This window comes from Canis lupus, chromosome 8 (assembly GCF_048164855.1).
Source record: "Canis lupus baileyi chromosome 8, mCanLup2.hap1, whole genome shotgun sequence".
Classification (NCBI taxonomy): Eukaryota; Metazoa; Chordata; class Mammalia; order Carnivora; family Canidae; genus Canis; species Canis lupus.
Genome location: NC_132845.1, coordinates 39,606,011 through 39,626,696, shown reverse-complemented (window position 1 = coordinate 39,626,696; position 20,686 = coordinate 39,606,011). Strand labels below are relative to the sequence as shown.

Genomic DNA, 20,686 nt, shown 5'->3' with positions numbered 1-20,686 from the left:
CTCCACTAGTCCCGGGGCCCCCTGGGAGATGTAGTTTAGGGCGTCCCCCCTAACTACATCGGACACACCGGCTCCACGCCAGGGTCCGAGGCCGCGGTTGCGCGGTGTTGGGGTGTGGGTCCCCGGGCGCGTTGCGCCTCCTCGGGCTATCTCTCCTTGGGGCAGAGTCCACGGCGTCGGCCGACTCCGTGTGCTGGGTGGTCTCGCCTCCGGTGCCTGCCTGTACGGTTCCGAGCCGACACTTGCCTTATATCCTCGGGCTTCTCTTCCCACCCACTCCCTCCTGCCCAGGCCTTTTCCCCTCAGAGCGAACGCCTCAGGGGACCCGCGGAGTGGGGGTCTCTGTGCCCTCACGCGCTGAAGCGAGCGCGGTGGCTGGGGTCTTGGAGGTGACGGCCGTCCCGCCCTAGGGCGCCGCCCAGGACTAGCCCGGCGCTGCGCCAGGCTCCGGAGCCTCAGCGGACGTAGCTGACACTGCCCCCACGGTGCAGGCTCTTTTGCCTACGTTTATCTCATTGAAATTTCCAGGCCACCCATTTGACAGAAACAAGCTCAGAGAGGTGGAGTAACTGGCCCAGACCACACAGGTACATCTTGGAGTCCCCTTTTCTCCCTCATCACTTTGTGCATGTTGCAAACTCACTGGGTAGGCATGACCAAAGCACCCCGGGCCTCTCTGTAGGGGATGAGGATGGGGAGGTGACAGTGGAACAAGATTATGTAAACCGAACCTCAAAGGGTGCAAGGAAGGGGCACCTGGGTGGCTCCGTGGTTGAGCATCTGCCATTGCGTCAGGTGGTGATCCTGGGGTCCTAGGATGGAGTCCCAGATTGGGATCCGGGTAGGGAGCCTGCTTCTCCCTCTGTCTGCGTCTCTGCCCCTCTCTCTCTCTCTCTCTCTCTCTCTCTCTCATGAATAAATAAATAAAATCTAAGATAGAAAGAAAGGAGGGAGAAAGAAAAGAAAGGAAGAAAGAAAGAAAGAAAGAAAGAAAGAAAGAAAGAAAGAAAGAAAGAAAGAAAGAAAGAAAGGAAGAAAGAAAGAAAGAAAGAAAAGAAAAGAAAAGAAAAGAAGAAAAGGTGCAAGGGAAGGGAGAAGTGTGTTCTTCACTAACCTGTAAATGTTTGGTGGTCAGGGACTGGGTGCCCAGAGCCAGCCTCTTAGTGAAGTCCCTAGAAATATTGGTAAAACGAACATTTTTTCGATGTTTTAAATTATAAAATGTTTAAATACGTGTAAAAAAAAGAATAACATGAACACCCACTTGCCCTCCATCTAGATTTAACAGTCAGAATAAATAATAAGTATAGCACTTTATAGTTTATAAAGCTTCTTGCTTGGCTTTACCATATTGCAAATGAAACTCTGGTTGGTCATTTGCTTCGACGTGGGTGGACCTGGAGGGTATTATGCTGAGTGAAATAAGTCAATCAGAGAAGGACAAACATTATATGGTCTCATTCATTTGGGGAATATAAAAAAATAGTGAAAGGGAATAAAGGGGAAAGGAGGAAAAAATAAGTGGGAAATATCAGAAAGGGAGACAGAACATGAAAGACTCCTAACTCTGGGAAACAAACTAGGGGTGGTGGAAGGGGAGGGGTGCGGGGGGGTGGGGGTGACTAGGTGGCGGGCACTGAGGTGGGCACTTGACGGGATGAGCACTGGGTGTTATTCTGTATGTTGACAAATTGAACACCAATAAAAAATAAATTTATTTTAAAAAAAGAAAAAGAAACTCTGGTTGGTGAACCAATCTGGGAACTATTCCAACTCCACTACTGAACAACCTCCACAGGTCAAGGCCATCTAGGAAGCTGCCTTCCTCTCCCTGTTTCCATCCCACTCAGGAGGTTGGAGGTTGCACCATAACTTGGTTTGCTATCAGAAAGCACAGTTACAAGTATGCTTCTCAGTGGGAAGTTTGTTGCCTGGAAATTCACTTTGAACGTGACACGTTAGCCTCTCAAAGTCTCAGATTTCTCCCTTAAAAGTCAATATACTGGAGGGTGAGGAAGAGTTTGGGTCACAATGGAATCCACTACTTCCAACTCCATATTAACAGAAGAATTCTTCTGTGATCTTGCCTACAGCTCTCTCAATAACCAATATGTACTATATATTTAAGTACCATAAACCTCCTTTATCATGATGGTTCTGGGGACAGGACTGATATCCTCTTGGAGGCTAAACAAATTATAAAATAAGTTTTAAAACTATCTTTTTTCCCTTTTATAAAAGTAATACATGTTGATTAAAAAATCTCCAAGTGATGCAAAAATGAATGTGTTAGAAAGTGAAACCCTGATGGAATAAGTTAGAAAGGTGAAACCCAGGCATGGAGTAAAGGTTGGGGTGTCTGGGCTATACATTACTTAGGATAAGACCAGAGGTTGAAATACCTCTGCTTGCAGCAGCTGGGATGGATTTAGATGTATCATGTTGTTTCCAAATAAGGGCACGCATACTGTCACAGAGGCACAAGAAAGATTTCATCCACACTCCACTACAGCTGTACAAACATTTAAAAGGCATCCCAAAAGGTCTAATTGTCTTTTTACATTTCTTCATTAAAAAAAAAAAAACTACTGGAACCTCAAAAAATGGAAGCTCTTTCAGCTTCTCTTGACCCATAAATGCCTCGGTGGCGTCAAAACATTACCTTATAAGTCCATGACTCAGAGCTACTGGGTAGCTCAGTGAGTTGAACGGTTGACTCTTGGTTTCAGCTCAGGTCATACCTCAGGGTCATGATCTCAGGGTTGTGAGATCAAGTCCCATGTGGCGCTGCTAGTGGGGAGTCTGCTTGAGATTCTCTCTCTCTCTACCCCTCCTTCCCCCTAACCCCTGCTCATGTGCTCTCTCTTAAAAAAAAAAAAAAAAGAGACAAATCTATGCCTTAGAATTGCCCCCTGTTGCAAAAGGTATCACTGCAATTGCAAAATATCCTGTTATAGACTGGAAAGCCCCAGTTCCTGCTTAATTCTGTTGTGGGGGCGATGCCTGGGTGGCTCAGCGGTTGAGCGTCTGTCTTTGGCTCAGGGCATGATCCCAGAGTCCTGGGATTGAGGCCTGCATCGGGCTCCCTGCAAGGAGCTGGCTTCTCCCTCTGTCTATTACTCTGCCTCTCAATCTCTCTCTCTCTCTCTCTCTCTGTCTCTCTCTCTCTCTCTCATGAATAAATAAATAAAATCTTAAAAAAAAAATTCTGGGCAGCCTGGGTGGCTCAGCAGTTTAGCGCCGCCTTCAGCCCGGGGCATGATCCTGGAGACCTGGGATCGAGTCCCACATCAGGGCTCCCTGCATGGAGCCTGCTTTTCCCTCTGCCTGTGTCTCTGGTTCTCTCTCTCTCTATCTCTCTCTCTCTCTCCCTCTCTCATAAATAAATAAAATCTTTTTAAAAAATTCTGTTGTGGGTGTCTTAGTCTCAGCTTAAAGGACCCTAGCCAGTCAAGACAGGGTCAGGAACCCCAGGAACAGGAAATATCCAGCATGTTATTGCAAATTTCATTTCTGTCTCAGGAGAGGGAGGTTCCCTGTGGGGTGGCTGTGTTACTGCCTTCTGAAATCTTGCACAGGTCCTGGTCCCAGAGATGCTCAGTCAATACTCTTCCAGCTCAACCTGAGAATATCACACATCCAACATTTGTACCATAAATATGCATGCATTTGGGTCCATCCATTTCTTAGGGAGTATGTTGGGTTTAGGGTTATTTTCTCAGCAGGATCCAGAAAACTGGATGCTGTCAGCTAAGAAACCAAAAGGACTGAGTACTCGGTAAAATATGAAGTATGTGGACCAACTGGACAATAAGATCAATTAAACCAAGCAGAACTCATCAAAATCTTGGTCCCAACTGGTCACACACAGGCTGGTCAGGCACAGTGCTGTTTGTTCTGTCAGGCATCAGAATGTTGTATGTGACCTGTGGGAGCCGTCAGAATGGCCCGTTTTGAGCCTCATTGGTCAGCTTTAAAAGGAGCATCTGTAAATAAATAAATAAATAAATAAATAAATAAATAAATAAATAAGTAAAATAAATAAATAAATAAATAAAAATAAATTAAAGATAAAAGCATCTGTGGTTAGTGAGGAACAGTAAAATAATCAATTATTATCATGCATGTAGGCAATATTCCAAAATGGTTAAAAGAGGGAGTTTGAATCCTGGCTCAGTCACTGAGCAAGTCACTAAACCACTAATCCTGGATGTAAGTGAGGATGATGAATCTTGCCCTGAAGGGGTGCTGCAGAGATTTCAGGAGACAATGGATATAAAGCAAGCTGTGCCAGGCACAGAGTAAGCACCATTGTGTTACCGACAAAACATCCACAAAGCCAAAAACTTCATGAGAAATGCAGAAAGCTTAAGCCAGGACACATAAGTGATGCCAGCTAAGTGCCAGAAATATCACCATTTTTCAAGTATCATTGTAGCAATTGATATCGGAAAGGATTATCAATGAATGCTAAAATCATGAGGTGAAAGATTGTGGGAGAACAAGACATTTCCACATGCTCAGGTCACTTACTAGTCACAAAGAAAAAAATGTCCTTTTACAATGGAGACATCTTGAGGATGCCTGAAAGTACCTTCAGTCTAATAATGAGGAAATCTTAATTAATTAAGGGACATTTTGCTTGGAATGGACTTTTCAAATACATTGTCTTGACAGAATTTTAAAAGGCTGGAAAGTGTGAAAGTGTTCTAGCAGAATCAGACTATAGAGATGTGGCAACTAAAAGTAGTGTTTTTTCAAAACAAAAAAAGCCGGGGATAAAAATCAGGGTATACAGAAAGACAGAAGCTGTCAATTGTGGAAGAAGTCCACTTACCCCACGTACCACTTCCATTAGCTCTGGAGCAACTTCTGGAGACCACACTGGGACATGAGCTCCAAAGGACACCTATTCCTTTTTTCACCCTTGTTTCTCCAGCATCCTGGCATGGCGTCTAAAATATGTGTTCAGGGGCACCTGGCTGGCCAGTCAGTAGAGCATGTGACCCCTTGTTCTTGGGGTTCTGAGTTCAAGCCTCACACTGAGCATGGGGCTTACTTTAAACACAAAAAACAAACAAACAAAAAACTTGTTCAATAAAAGTGCATGGACAAGCACCCTCCCTCATGGGGATGCTCTCGGGAAGCCAGGGCAGAGTAGGGAACAAACAAATCAGGATGACAGTTCCACACACAGCATTTGAGGCCTTTGTGATGCTGAAAGCACCAGACAACTGGAATGACATCAATAGGGGTGACACCAAGGCTGGTGGCCTGGCAGTGCCCTCCGGCTTCACCTCCTTCTTGGGCAGAGAAGGGCAAAACTTGCAGGGCTGCACTTGTTGCCCCCCGCAACCCTCATCATTTGCTCTGGAGGGTCCATAAAATCCTGAGTCTGGAGGAAAACGATTGGTCAAAAAGACTGACTCTCATTACGGTCCTCTGCAGCATGGGACCAGGGGCTTTGTTCCTGCTCCCCACACCCATATCCCGGGAGAAGGAGAGACAGAGGCATCTGAGTGCCTTCCCAGGATCGAGACCCTGGAATCCAGCCCCAGGCCCTCCCTCACATACTTACGCACTGCTCTACAGGCCAGTATGGGAAGGTGAGGGCTGGGGCACTATAGGAACACATGGCTGGCAAGGCCTTGAACCCTCCTAGCTGTGAAGGCCTCCAAATCTGTGAGAAAGAGAACACAAGAGTCATCACTGGAAACAAACAAACGATGACACTCATAGCTCAGTTCTCGCCAGAGTGCAGAGAGCATTTCCTGTGCTTTTCCGCTATTTCACAAGTGGCTTCTTTTTTACCCACCCTCTGGGTTCCAAGACAGAGGCTGTTTCAGACTGCTGGCTCCAGCCTTTCCTGGTCAACACCATGATCAAAACCCCCAGTGATCATCTGCTGGACTCCCTGGAGGAGCTGCTGCCCAATGACTTTGAGAAGTTCAAGTTTAAGCTGCAGAACACCAGCGTGGAGAAGGATCACTCCCGGATCCCCCGGGGCCAGGTCCAGAATGCCAAGCCAGTGAAGCTGGCCAATCTGATGATCAACCACTACGGGGAAGAGAATGCCGTGCGGCTGACCCTGCAAGTCCTGAGGGCCATCAACCAGAACCTCCTGGCAGAGGAGCTTGACAAAGCGATTGGCCCAGGTAAGCAGGTCCCATGCCCCTTCCTTTCGCAATGCAACTGCTGGCTGTTCATGGGGTGGGGTACAAGGTGCAAGAGGGAATTTGTGTTTAGACCAGTATGTTGTGACTTGAAGCTTAGGAGTCCCAGGTCTACTATGACTCCAGTGACACTGACTGACCAAGTCCTTTCTGCCACTAAGGTCTTTGGATCTGGGTTAGTATAGCTAAGGCTCCCAATGGCTTTTAAAAAAAAAAAAAAAAAAAAAAAGGTAAAATAAATAAATAAATAAATAAATAAATAAATAAATAAATATGAGGAGGAGAAAGGCTGAGATTCTGACTGCAGGGCAGAATCAGGAGAGGCAGCTCTCTGTGTCTCTCATGGGTAAATAAATCTTTAAAAGAGAAAAAAAAGAATCAGGAGAGGCAGGAACTAGATGCCTGATCTTAGAGGGTCCTTAACTTCATTGTGATTAACTCCTATGTACCCACCAGTATCTTCAGAAGAGAAAAAAAAATGCTTGCTAACTGCCCATATCAGCAGGGTCAACAAGTCATCCTCACAGTGAAATCTACCTAATTTCAGTTTTGAGCTCTTCTCTGACACATTTCACAAAGATATTCTAAAATTCTCAATTCTTTTCCTTCCTTTATCTTTTCTCTTTCCTTGTTTTCCTTCCTTCTCCTCCTCCTTGTTCTTCTATTCCTGTTTTGTTGTAACTTCCTTATTTCATCACACTGTGATCAGTGAATGTGGTCTATTGAATTTTTGCTTCTAAAGACTTTTTTTTTTTTTTAAGATTTTGGGGAGGACCAAATACATGATGGGCTTAAAAAACATTGGCTAGTGTTTAAGTATTTCTTCTACTTTTAAAGACTTTAAGGACACATTAGAAATATTTTCCATGTGTTTTTCAGAAGTAGAAATGTTTAAATAACATAAAAGTTCTCTACTCTTTGGAAGAGTGATGGACTAAACCATAATCTGAGTCCAGTGTAATTTGATGAGTAGAATTTTTTTTTTTGATGAGTAGAATTTTTTAAGTTAATTTTCATATTTTAAAACCTGGTTATTAGCATATTTAGCGCTTTTCATTAATTCTAGAGACAGCTTGGGGAACTTGCCTTTTCCTAGGAAGTAAAGTGTTCGCAACAGCAAAGTTTTTTAAAGAGTTTTAAATATCTCTGAAGCAATTTAATAAGAGCCTCTTCTACTAAAATTTAAGGCGCTGATTATGGGTGCTTCATTTCCTTACTAGAGTAGGGTTTGCAAGTTATAGCTGAAGAAGATATTTCAGGAATTCTTTAGAATGTTAACAAATATATAAGGGGATCTCTGGTGGCTTAGCGGTTTAACACCTGCCTTTAGCTCGGGGCATGATCCTGGAGTCCTGGGATCAAGTCCCACGTTGGGTTCCCCACATGGAGCCTGCTTCTCCCTCTGCCTGTCTCTGCCTCTCTCTCTCTCCATCTCTCATGAATAAATAAATAAAATCTTTTTTAAAATACTTAATTCAAATTTTATTAATTTTTCTAATTTGTTTCCAACAAATTTGTTAAAATGTGTCATTCACCAAATTTTGAAATTCTAGAGGCCACCAGGGTGATAATTTGTGCTTAAACTCCTTTTACACAGACCTTGAAATTAAGCCTTTGTCATTTCTATTTAATGAAACTGTATCCTGAAACTTCCAAGCAAGCTGTTTAAGAAAGAAAAATCAGGGGATCCCTGGGTGGCTCGGCGGTTTGGCGCCTGCCTTTGGCCCAGGGCGTCGTCCTGGAGTCCCAGGATCGAGTCCCAGGATCGAGTCCCGGGATCGAGTCCTGGGACCGAGTCCCGTGTTGGGCTCTGAGTGGAGCCTGCTTCTCCCTCTGCCTGTGTCTCTGCCTCTCTCTCTCTCTCTCTCTCTCTCTGTGTGTGTGTCTCATGAATAAATAGATAAAATCTTTTTCAAAAAAAATCACCATTTACACTTACTTATCTGTATGTTAGGATTTTCTTCACATCATGAAACCAAAGAATAAAACAGAAGTAAATTAGTTTCTAAAGTTTTAACTGTCCTTCAAATCCTGTTTTCAAATTTTTGTGCCAAATATAATTCTTCTTTATTAATTAATTTTATAAGTGAATTTTGTACATCATAATCACACCCACATTTATACCAGTAAACTAGAGTTTTTATCTATTTTACTAACTAAGAATTTCGTGTAGGACTTTATACTGAAAACAAGTTCTCATGCCAAAGAACTCTGAAAAGTACTATTTGGGAAATATATAGCAAATAATTAGTATTCTCTTACTTAATGGTAATTGACTGTCATTGCCTAGAACATTCTGAACTTCTGTAATTTATTTTTTGTTTTAAGATTGTATTTATTTATTCATGAGAGACATAGAAAGAGAGAGGCAGAGCAGAGAGCCCGATGTGGGACTCGATCCCCCATCGTGCCCTGAGCCAAAGGCAGATGCTCAACCACTGAGCCATCCAGGCATCCCTGAACTTCTGTAATTTCTGAGGTGATTTTTCCCTTCTCTTCCTTCTCCCAACCCCTGGCCCTGAGCCCTGCACATTCTCATGCCTTTGCATCCTGTTGTCTTTGCAGAGTATCTGATACAAGAAAGTGGCACATACAGTTCAGCAATGTCTTGTTCCTTTGGGGAGAATAAGTCCAAGGGCCTGAAAATATCAGATGGCCTGGAAGGTGAGAGGCAGCGGCAAAGTGGTGATGGGGCTGTCAGCCTGCCAGCCAACCAGCATGAGGCTGGAAAGGGATCCCAGAAGAAGCCTCAGAGCAGACGGAGAGATCAAAAGAGCTCCGGGTGCCCGGATATGCTGGGTAAGCCAGGGGCCAGGAGCCTCAGTTCGTCCTCCAAGAGAAGCCCATTCCCTGGCAAGCTGCAGGGGGAGAAGGGGAGTCCTACTGACCATCTACGCTGGAATGCCAGCTCCTTAGGACTCCAAGAACTCTCCTCTGGGTCGTTTACTGGGTCCCTGGGAAGAGTAAAATCCAAGATACCTGGAGAACGTTTATCATCAGGACAGAGGCGACCCAGAAGTCTTGAATTCACCATTTTTTCAAGAGAGAGAGAACTCCTCAATCCAGAAACTCTTCTGTCTCAAGAGAAAATGAGAAGTGATCATACAGACTCAGCAGCTACCCCCAGTGAAGTGGCCACTCTGGATGTAGGTGCTACTGTGGCTCCAGAGAAAGGCTCCAGGAATCCAGAACATTCCATGATCCCAAAAGAAGGAGCATTCAGGAAAACACTTTCCAATGTATCATTGTCCAAAGGCAAGACAACCTGTGAGCATCCGGAATCTATAGGGCCTTCAAAGAAAAATGGAATTGAGGGTCAAGAACCCCCTGAGACCTCGAGGGAGGTGGCAGGTGGTGAGCTCCATCAGCCTTCAGGTCCAGAAGTCCCTCCTTCGTCAGGTAAGGAAGGATCCCGGAACTCAGAAGACCTGGCATCCTTAGGCATGGTGACCTGTGCAGGTGTTCCCTCACAAGCCTTTTATCTCCACTGTGTTTATGTCACCAGATCCCTGAGTGGCCCCCAAGATCCCCAACACTTTGAGAATCTGAGGTAGGCTGTGAATCCTGAAAAAGATGCATGTATGCACATCTTCATAAAATGTTGCATCAAAGTTCAGTTAGTTCTTAGACACTCTGAAATCCTTTAGAATTCCAAGGAATTCATGGACCTCAGTCTGAGCCTCTGGGAAATATTGGGTAAAAATACCCTCTTCTCACAATGAACCCGTGGGACCCTGCCATTCACCTCCCCGAGCAGGGAAGAGAGCTGTTGGCTAAAATCCTAAATCTCTTTTACTAAGGAGGCAGAAATTAGGATTATGTTGGGTTGTGGATGACAGAAACACCAAAATAACGCTAACTGAAACAAGATAGAAGTTTGTTTCTCCTTCACATAAGTAACACACTGATGGTTCAGAACAGATGTGATACTCCATGGGCCAGGAACCCAGGCTCTTACTGTTTTTCTGCTCCACAAAGTTTGCTCTCAAACTCATGGTCTTAGATGGTGGCATCCTTATTCCAAGCAGTGGGATAGAAGGACAAAGGAGAAGAGTATCACTTAGGGAAGGTTTCCAGAAGTTTCTAGAAGCCGCTCATGATGCCTTCATTTATATCCCTTTGGCCAGAATGTAGTCAGTAGCCATACCTAACTGCAAAAAAATGCTGTGGGTTTTTTTTTTTTTTTTTGGTGGGGGGGGAGAAGCCATCAATTGATAGGCTGCAATCAATTCTATCACAAGAGGAGGGAAGAATGGTTACTAGGAGGGCCTCTCACAGTCTCACAGCTATGATACAAATTCCTGGGACCTTGTGAGAGAAGGTGGGAGGGATCTAATGGATTGAGTGTGCTTCTGTTTCTTCTTGTACTTCCTGTCATTTCTGCTTTTTTAAGTTGTGTTATAGTCTTGGGGCACAGCTAGTCATAGCTGTTTGTCATCATGGTAGGTTATACCCTTCAGCCTTAAAAAGCCAAGTCTCTTTTCTTACTTCCATTTAGTTCTTCCTGAACCTGGAAGTGAGGAGAAGTCCCATTCGTTCTTTCATTCAACACACACTTCTCAAATCCTTATTATGTGCCAGGGACTCTGCTAGGGGTTAGGTTATGTACTTGGGAGCTTCCACTTGGGTCATGAGCAGCCTGGGTGGTTTTAAGTGGTAAAGCAAACACTAGTCAGAACATCTCACTGCCTTTATATCACCTGCTAGGTTCGTGTATGTGCAGGAGGAAGGGATAGGATTTGTAACAAAAGGCCTTTCTTTAGGAGAAGTATCCAGGAATTCCAAGTCTCAGGACTTCCATGAGTCTAGCCCTTAGCCCTCACTTCCACTGGGTGGTTTGCTACCTGCTGGAGTGAAGTCAGGGGAGGACAAGCTAGAAGTGGCCACAGCCTGACCAGGACCTCATGTCCCAGACACGAGATAGCTCTCTCTGCTGTGTCTTGTAGCACGCCTTCATTACATTTTGGATTTGTCACTCAAGAAATTTTTCTGCTGCCATATCCCCAGGGAAGCCACAGGATGAGGCCATGTATCCCCTTGGCCATGCCCAGGAAGGAGATCCAGCTGATGGCACCTATGTGCATGATTCCTACAGACCTGCCATTGGTTCTGAGGATCTCAAGACCTCAGGCAGATACTCACCCAGCTGCCTCTCAAGCCAGGCCTCACTGCCTATAAAGAACTCTGGAGACGTCCAGCAGAAGGAGGACCTGCAGATGGCTATCTTGAGCCCCAGGTCCCTGCCACAGTGTGAGCGACACATGAAGCAGGTCCAGCTGCTCTTCTGTGAGGACGACAGGGAGCCTATCTGCCTCATCTGCAGTCTGAGTCAGGAACACCGAGGCCACCGGGTACGCCCTATTGAGGAGGCTGCCCTGGAATACAAGGTAGGGCTTTTTTGGGTGGGGGGGAAGCTTTTTAAAGTAGCCAGTAGCTACTTTATTTTCCCAACAACGCTGGGATGTTGGTGCATTAGGCAGCATTCTTGGGCTGTAACTGGCAAAAATATAATACAAACCAGACCAGCAAAGACGAAATTTATTGGTTCATGTAGCTAAGATCCAAGGGCACTAGCTTCAGGTATGGCTGAATCCAGGTGCCCACATGTCATTAAGAATCTCTTTCTCACCGCCTCTTGGATCTGCTTCCCTTGGTATGATGGATTCATTCTTCTTTCCTGGGCACCCTCCCTGTGCACTTGGCTACAGCACCCTCAGCTTTACTCCATAAGGCAGATTTTTTCCCTCTAGAGTTGTCACCAACTAAGGATGGCAGAAGCCAAGTTTAGGCTTTAACAAGTGCCCTTTTCCAGGTGAAAATTCAAAAGCAGCTGGAGTATGTGAAGGAGTTGAGAAAATCTGGGGAGGAGCAGAGATCTCAGGGAGATAAGAAGACTGCGAAATTTCTGGTAAGGCCAGGGGTGTTCTGTTTCCAGTCCTTGCCTGAGTTCCCCCCTACAAAAGGAGAGAGGGGACCAAAAGTGAGCAGAAGGTCTCCAAATTATGTTCTGGTTCATAGGGAAGCAGAACTGATCACATATTTAGAACCTCCTGCTCTAAAGGGGGCAGAGAGGTATCAGGAATCCAAGGATGAGCTTGTTCCTGGAGAGACCCAACTGCAGCATAGGAGGGAAATTTCCAAGGAGCCTGTGCTTTCATATTCACCACAAAATGGTTTAGAGAAATTAACACCACAACAGTGGCTGTTGCTGAGAGATGGGATTGGGGAAATGGGAGGAGAGATTTTTCCATTTTAAATACTCCACTGTATCATCTTTATAATTGTTGTCCATTTTATTTAAAAAAAAACATGGATTTTAAAAATTCAAATAGTTAGAGATTTTCTTTAAAACTATTATTTTGTGATGCCGCAGATTTCAATAAATACACTTATCGGCCTTTTTCTGTTAAACCTGGACATGTAAATCACTTCCATTTTCCCTGCAGGCAAATTCACCTATACCAAAGTGCCTTAATTTGTCTGACCCATTTCTGTTGGCTGGATCCCATCTCTCACACCACAATGGGAAACAGACAAAGATAAGAAAGGGCAGGAATGGGGGCGGGTATAGCATTGGCCCAGGTGTCTAACTTTTGGGAAACTCATGAAGTGTATGTAGTAAAAGAAAACCACTTTCCAGGGTGCCTGGCGGCAGGGATCAGTCAGTTAAAAGTCCAACTCTTAATTCCAGGTCAGATAATGGTCTCAAGGTCATGAGATTGAGCCTCTGAGTTTGGCTCCACACTGGGTGTGGGGTCTGCTTAAGATTTCTCTCTCTCCCTCTCTCTCTGCCCTTCCCCTCACCACCTTGCCCACTCACCAGCTCCCACTTTTTCTAAAAACAAAAAACAAACAAACAAACAAAAAACCCTTTCCTATAATCCCAGGTGGCTTGGAACTTGTGGGTGAAGCAGAGGTCAGAGATGCCCCCTGCCATGAAGGTGAGACAGAAGCCTGGGCCACAGGGAAAGTCAGGGAGACAAGATCTGGTCTTCCCTTAAAATGTTCACAGTGACATGAGCTCCTGAGGAAAATGATGCTGTTTTCAAAACTTCTGCTCTTCCTCCTTCTTTCAATAGTTAAATATATATATACATATATAATCATATGGAAGAGGGAGGGGAAACTTTTCTTTACAGCACAATGACACTAAGATAAGTGTGGAAGAATGGGGTGCCTGGCTGGCTCAGCCAGAAAGCATGCAACTCTTGATCTCAGGGTTGTGAGTTCAACCCCACAATGGCTGTAGAGATTACTTAAATAAAAATTGGGGGGATCCCTGGGGGGGCTCAGTGGTTTAGCACCTGCCTTTGGTCCATGGCATGATCCTGGGGTCCCAGGGTCAAGTCCCGTGTCAGGCTCCCTGCATGGAGCCTGCTTCTCCCTCTGCCTGTGTCTCTGCCTCTCTCTCTCTCTCTCTCTCTCTCTCTCTCTCTCTATGTCTATCATGAATAAATAAATAAAATCTTAAAAAAAAAAAGCCTGGGTGTTTTTTAAATAATTAATTAATTAATTAATTAATTAAAATTTAAAAAAAGGACTAAAGAGATTAAAATGATGACACTAATTAAGTCCAGTCTTAGAAGATCCAAAAGGGGAACGCCTGGGTGGTACCCTCTGCCTTCGGCTCAGGTCATGATCCCGAAGTCCCGGGATCAAGTCCCACATCGGGCTCCCCGTGGGGAGTCTGCTTCTCCCTCTGCCTGTGTCTCTGCTTCTCTCTCTGTGTGTTTCTCATGAATAAATAAATGAAATCTTAAAAAAAAAAAAAAAAAGAAAAGAAAAGAAAAAAGGAAGATCCAAAAGGGCTTCTCCCTCCATGGAGGAATGAGAAGGTTTCCTTAGAGCCACTTCACCTTTCCTCAAAACTCTCTAGTCATGAGGAGGAAAAGGGAGATAGAACATGGGTCAGATGGCTGACCTATGTGCAGTTGTAGTAGAAGTCAAGTTCACCTACATTCACATTAATGGACTGACTGCCTCCATTCAGAGCCACACTGAGGCCCTTCTGCCTGCCAGCACTTTGGCAGCGGGGTGGAGAGAAGTCTCCTTCCTGGACACTTGGTGGTCATAACCTTATCCACTTACAGCCCCAGGCATATGCTATCCTCACACTGACCTTCAAGGAAGGGAAAATGTGATACCAGGTATCCTAGTGTCCTGTGGCTGCCATAACAGAGCCCCACAGACTGAATGGCTTAAACCACAGAAATATAGTCTTTCACAGTTCTGCAGGCCAGAAGTCTACAATCAAGGTGTCAGCAGGACTGTTCCTTCTGAGGGCCATGAAGGAGAGACGTCTTCCAGGCCTCCCTTCTCAGCTTGTAGATGTCATCTTTCCCTTGTGTTTCTTTCCTGTGTCTGTGTCCCAACATCCCCATTCCAGTGGCCCACTTCACCATGACTTCATCTAAACTAATTATATCTGTAATGATGCTATTTCCAATAAGATCATATTCTTTAGGTACTAGGTTAGGACTTTAACATAAATCTTGGAGGGGATACAAATCAACCCAGAACACTAGGTTTTAGGGCATTTTACAAGAGCCAGCCCTGGCCACCCTCAGTCTGTTCTGGAAGGTTCTGGCCCATTTTGCCTACTGCTCTGAAATCCAGGCCTCCAAGAAGCTGAGGAAGCATGCTTCTTATTCGCCTCCAGGAAGTGGGCTTCTGGGGATCCCCTGGGCATACACATCCAGCACACTGCACAGACCCCTACACTTTTTTGTTCCCCAGAAACAAATGGAAACCCAGAAGCAGAGAATCCAGCACCAAATAGAGCAACTGTACCATATTCTGGAGCAGCAAGAGAAGTTCTTTGTGGCCTCATTCGAAGATCTGAACCGGACCATTGGCCAGGTCAGGGAGACGTATAGCACCCAAGTGTCCAGAGACATTGCCCTCCTCGACGAGCTAATTGGAGAGCTGGAGGCCAAGCAATGCCAGCCGGAGTGGGAGCTCATGCAGGTGAGTGTGGCTGGGCCTGGCTTTCCCCTTCCCACTGTCCCCAGTAGGATATCATGAGCTCCCAGCACTGCCATTAGCTCTGCTCAAGTCAGTACAAGACAAGGGTCTGGTACCCAGATCCCTTTGATGAGCTCTCAGGAGTCCAGGGTGGCCCAGTTCTCAAGGGATCCCCTGGCATCTCCCAGAAGAGACAAGCAGGGTTTGGGTGCAGTTCTATTGTAAGCCCCACCAGGCTGCCACTTTGGGTGATGAGAATTAGAATGGGGGAGAGGTGCCCCAGTTTTGCTGACAACCTGGGGATATGAGCCCAGGAGGAAAGACCAGGAGTCAGCGCAGCCCCTAGGAGACTGGTAACGGGGAGCTTCCTTCTTTTCTCTCCTAGGACATCGGAGTCACCCTGCACAGGTACTGAGAGATCCCTTCGTGTTACCTTGGGTATCCTGCAGGAAGCTGTGGGGGAAGCATTCCTAGGACGGAGATGCTCCCAACCCCGGGTCTGACTCCTTCTGGGCTCCTCCCATCTCCTGCAGCTCCTAAGGCCTCTCTGGATTTGTGTAGGGAAAATGGGAGTGTGGTCAGGAGGGAGAGCATGGGCTGAACACTGGAAAGAACGAACACAGCCTATCATGCTAATGATGGTTCCTAAGAAACCTCCCTAAAGATCGCCAATTTTGCCTCAAGAATACTGTTCCTGCGGAAGTGCCTCCCTCCCTGAGGCCACAGTGCTTATGGTCTCAGGGAGGGAAGTATTTTCTAGGAGTCGTGATGCTCTAACCCCAGACAGGGGAAGGAAGGGGAGGGGAGGGAGGAGGCTGGACATTACAATCACTCCGGGAGCTTTACAAAATCCTGACCTCCAGGCCTTGGCACACAAATTAAATCCAAATCTTCAAAAGTGTGACCCTGGCATAAGTTTTTTGGTCTTTTCCTCTTTTCTGGTGGGAAAATACATATAACATGGAATTTACCACTCTAACCATTTTTATTTTTTAAGTTATTATTTATTTATTTATTTATTTATTTATTTATTTGAGACACACAGAGAGAGAGGCAGAGACACAGGCAGAGGGAGAAGCAGGCTCCATGCAGGGAGCCTGATGTGGGACTCAATCTCGGACCCCAGGATCATGCCCTGAGTCAAAGGTAGACACTCAACCATTGAGCCACTCAGGTGTACCCACAACCATTTTTTTTTAATTTTTTATTTATTTATGATAGGCACACAGTGAGAGAGAGAGAGGCAGAGACACAGGCAGAGGGAGAAGCAGGCTCCATGCACCGGGAGCCTGACGTGGGATTCGATCCCGGGTCTCCAGGATCGCGCCCTGGGCCAAAGGCAGGCGCCAAACCGCTGCGCCACCCAGGGATCCCCTACCCACAACCATTTTTAAACGTGCTGTTCAGTGGCATTAAGTACATTTGTATTATTGTGCAATCAACACCACCTTTGTCTCCAGCACTTTTTCATCTTCCCAAATGGATACGCCATACTATTAAAACATAACTCCCCATTGTTCCCTCACTCAGCCCCTGGCAACCACCGTTCTACATTCTGTCTTTACGGATTTGACTACTCTAACTGCTTCACATAAGTGGAATCATACAGTATTTGTGCTTTTGTGTCTGGCTTATCTCACTTAGCATAATGTCGTCAAGATTCATTCACATTGTACAATGTGTCAGAATTTCATTCTTATGTAAGGCTGAATAATATTCCATTGTGTATACATACCACAATTTGTTTATCCCTTCATCCATCAATGGACACTTGAGTTATTTCCACCTGTTGGCTATCGTGAATAATGCTGTTGTGAATATTGCTGTACATATATCTGTTTGAGTCTCTGCTTTCAATTTTTTTGAGTATATACCTAGAAGTGGAATTGATGTGTCATATGGTAATTCTATGCTTAGTTTTTTGAGGAACCACTATATTATTTTCTACAGTGTCTGCACCATTTTACATTCCTGCCACCCATGCACAAGGGTTTTCCCACATCCTTGCTAATACCCGTCATTTTGATTTCTTCAAAAATAATAACCATTCTAATGAGTCATATCTCATCGTATTTTTTCTTATTTCTTATCATTTTTATCTCAACAGAAAAGGACGAAAGAAGTGTAATTAATTTGACATAGATAATTCCGGGATGGACATTTCAATATCACACCATTATAAGGCCTTTAGTAAAACTCACTGTGGTTTTTATGTCAGTGGTTTTTAAAACTCTTCAGGTGATGCCAATCTGTGGCCAAAGTTGAGAACCAGTGTTTAAAACTCAGAGTCCAGGGAAGACTTTCATTGCAAAGTCCAGGTGGATTGGGTGTCCCCTGTAGAGGCTGCACTTTATTGCCATCTCATGGGAACTTGAGCTACCCCTATGCACCAGCCCTCTCTGGCCAACAGTCTTTTGTCTCTAGGGTCAAGATGGTGACTGTTCCTAAGCTGTGGAACACTCCCCTAGAGGTGGAAAAAAAGATCCAGTTGTTCTACCGGAAATCAGAGTTTGTAGAGAAGAGCATGAAGTACCTCTCAGGTAGGTGGGCTTCGGGGGGGGGAATGGGAGGCACTTCCCTCCTTCCTAGGAGGCTCACCTCCTCCCTGAGTTCCAGGTGGCCCAGAACCCTCTGACATCCCTTCTTCATCTCCCATGGCCTTTCTAATGCTGCCTTCAGCCTCTTTCTGATCCGTCTCTAGCTGGGGAACCTAACTCAAGCTCCCTTTCTTCTTTTAGAAATGCTGCGTTCAGAAATAGATATCTTCAATGGTGAGTATGGTGATGGAATAATGTGCTTGCCGGGGGTTACTGTGATATTCCCTATGCTGTTGATTTCTGGGCATTATTTAGAAAAGAGAAAAACACCTGCAACAAAGGCAAAAAAAAAAAAAAAAAAAAAAAAAAAAAGCTTTCATAGGCTCTGTGCTGGACTTGTTCCCTGGGTCAACTCATCAGACCACAGAGTCTTCAAGGCAGGCCCCAGGGTCTAGGAGGAATGGGGTTAATCCAAGCAGAGGAAGCAAGGTCCTGAGTTGGGGTGGGGGTTCTTGTCTTTCCTTGTTGTGGTGACCAGGGTAGATTTAACCTCTTTGAATTGAAATACTTAGGTTTTTTCCCCCATCTTCTTTCTCTCTGTAGTTCCAGAACTCATCTGTGCTCAGGCACATGCCGGTAAGTGCCCAGACTAAGACAAGTGGACTTCACCTGCTGAGTCCCTATGCTGACCTCCAGTGCATTCAAGAAGACTGTCCCTCCAAGTGTCTTGGAGGTGGGGAGAACCCTGTAGGTATGTTGCCCATGGACCCCCAACTAGGTATTCTAATTCTTTCTGCAGCTAATGTGATTCTGGATGCAGAAACCGCCCACCCCAATCTCATCTTCTCAAATAATCTGAAGAGCGTGAGACTTGGAAACAAGTGGAATCGTCTGCCTGACAATCCAGAAAGATTTGATAGTTGCATCATTGCCCTAGGCCTTCCAAGCTTCTTCTCTGGCCGCCATTACTGGGAAGTAGAGGTGGGAAACAAGACAGGGTGGATCCTGGGCATCTGCAAAGCATCCATGAGCAGGAAAGGGAGCATGACTCTGTCACCTGACAATGGCTACTGGGTGGTGATAATGATGAAGCGGAGTGAGTACCAGGTGTCCACCATTCCCCCAACACGCCTGCAATTAAGGGAACCTCCCAAACGTGTGGGCATCTTCCTGGACTATAAGGCTGGAGACATTTCCTTTTACAATGTAACAAACAAATCCCTCATCTATGCATTCACTGGCTTCTCTTCCTCTGAGCCCCTCCAGCCTATCTTCAGCCCTGGAACACATGATGGAGGGAAGAACATGGATCCTCTGACCATCTGTCCAGTGGGTGACCAGGAACCTCACTGAGTGCCCTTTATATCTCTCTTCTGGTTTCCAGCCTTGAATCTTGGATCTGTACACTCAACTGTCATTATTGAATGCCCACTGGGTTCCAGCTGCTGTGGGTATAATATAACGAATTAAGAAAAGAGTTCCTGTGCCTATGGAATGGTAGCAGAAATAAACTAGGTACACAAATACTTGTAAGCCAAAGGTGAAGAGAACACATGTACTCATGACACCTCAGAGGAGGAAGTACATAGCTGTTGCTTAATGAATCCTTGTATGAATTAGCACCCTAAGATGCCCAAGGCAGAGATCTTACCCTCATTTTCCCTCAGAACTCTGTGGCAAGGATGTGTCCCTTCATTCTGTTCTCTTCTTTCGTGAGGACTTGGAAAGCTGAGATAAAACAAGTTGACTAGTTTGTTCTCTTTTTGTACCTGGATTAATGAGCTATGGATCTTAAGAGAATTGGCTAGGCCTCATAAATAAATTAGAAAACTTGGTCATAATTGCACTTAGTCTGCATTCAATCTGTTATTTAGTCAATCATTGTGAGATCCCATTTTCCTACTGAACATGAAAAAGATGGAGCTGCTATTGTGGGAAAATATTTGACACATATTCCGAGTGTCAGATTTTTAAAAAATTCTGTCCTGATCTGTACCTGAAAATCTGTTCTATTTCACAGATACCCCATTTACAGAGATGTAAAGAGAAAGGATGTAAGAGGGAAAAAAAATAATCAAATGAAGATTAGATTCCAAACCCCTCCACCCCAACTCATCTTTCCATCTTCACACTAGAGCCTAGACTAGATCCAAGTTTTCCATGATTGTGACCAGAAAACACAGGCCCTGATTTCTTCATGGAGCTTTGTTCTGTGCACATAGTCCATACTCTGATAGAGTTCATGGGCTCTATTTGCTTAGCTGTTCCCAATTCTCTCTTGCTATACCCTTCCCATGAACAGCTTCCTGTATTCTTTCCATTACTGCCTATACACATTTTTTTCTATTATTCCTAAAATGGCTCCAGAATGTGAACTATTTGATAACACTTGCTATAGTTGGCCATACAATCCTTCATCAAGATTAAATAATGTTTCATGCCCAAAGCAATGTTTTTGTCATTTGAAAATTTGTGCTCATTCATTAGAGATGAAATGGAGTTTTGCCTGTTTTATTTCATTATCTGTTAGTGACACTGTGAATTTTCCATGTGGACTTCGAACTTTTGCTTCATTCTACAGAAATAGCACAGCTCCTTTGACTACTTGTTATGTAGAATCTAGATATTGAACTTTAGTTGTCTGTAGTACTTCTTGATAAGTATTTTAGATACTAAACATTTGTATTTTTAAGATGAAAATTTCCCCATCTGGTGTTTTCTTTATTGAGATATAATTCACAAACCATAAAATTCACCCTTTTAAAGTGTATAATTGAGTTTTAGTATATTCACAATGTGTACAAACATCACGACTAAATTCAGATCATTTTCATCACCCCAAAAACAAGCCCTGCATCCACTGGCAATCATCTGCCACTCTCCATACCCTCAGCCCCTGGCAACTACTACCCTACTTTTTGTCTCTATAAATTTGCTTATTCCAGACATTTCATGTACGTAGAATCATACAAAATGTGGCCTTCTGTGACTGGCTTCTTTCACTTGACATAA

At 44.7% G+C, this 20,686-nt stretch overlaps 1 protein-coding gene and 1 long non-coding RNA gene across 3 annotated transcripts; one reads left to right on the top strand and one right to left on the bottom strand.

Annotated features, from left to right (window-relative positions):
• The first annotated feature begins 38 nt into the window (after nt 1–38).
• MEFV (MEFV innate immunity regulator, pyrin) lies at nt 39–19,515 on the top strand. 2 transcript variants are annotated; one of them, XM_072835483.1, is made up of 10 exons: nt 39–587; nt 8,739–9,572; nt 11,181–11,560; nt 11,986–12,081; nt 14,910–15,140; nt 15,523–15,545; nt 17,562–17,677; nt 17,876–17,908; nt 18,278–18,310; nt 18,474–19,515. In XM_072835483.1, exons 2-10 carry the CDS (start codon nt 8,777–8,779, stop codon nt 19,025–19,027), a joined length of 2,262 nt encoding a protein of 753 aa, XP_072691584.1. In that variant the 5' UTR covers nt 39–587; nt 8,739–8,776; the 3' UTR covers nt 19,028–19,515. The 2 variants fall into 2 exon arrangements, with proteins under 2 accessions (XP_072691584.1, XP_072691583.1); XM_072835482.1 differs by lacking the exon at nt 39–587 and adding an exon at nt 5,799–6,155.
• LOC140638353 (uncharacterized) lies at nt 3,272–5,817 on the bottom strand. The gene is made up of 3 exons (XR_012035435.1): nt 5,579–5,817; nt 4,838–5,058; nt 3,272–3,986 (listed from the first exon to the last, which is right to left on the bottom strand). It is a non-coding gene; the product is annotated as an uncharacterized lncRNA (long non-coding RNA).
• Nucleotides 19,516–20,686: the final 1,171 nt, after the last annotated feature.

Coding starts and splice junctions, on each gene's coding strand:
- MEFV (XM_072835482.1), top strand. CDS start 5,879: ATGATCAAAACCCCCAGTGATCATCTGCTGGACTCCCTGGAGGAGCTG. Junction 11,561..11,985: donor AGGCTGCCCTGGAATACAAG/GTAGGGCTTTTT, acceptor GCCCTTTTCCAG/GTGAAAATTCAAAAGCAGCT. Junction 15,141..15,522: donor CGGAGTGGGAGCTCATGCAG/GTGAGTGTGGCT, acceptor TTTCTCTCCTAG/GACATCGGAGTCACCCTGCA.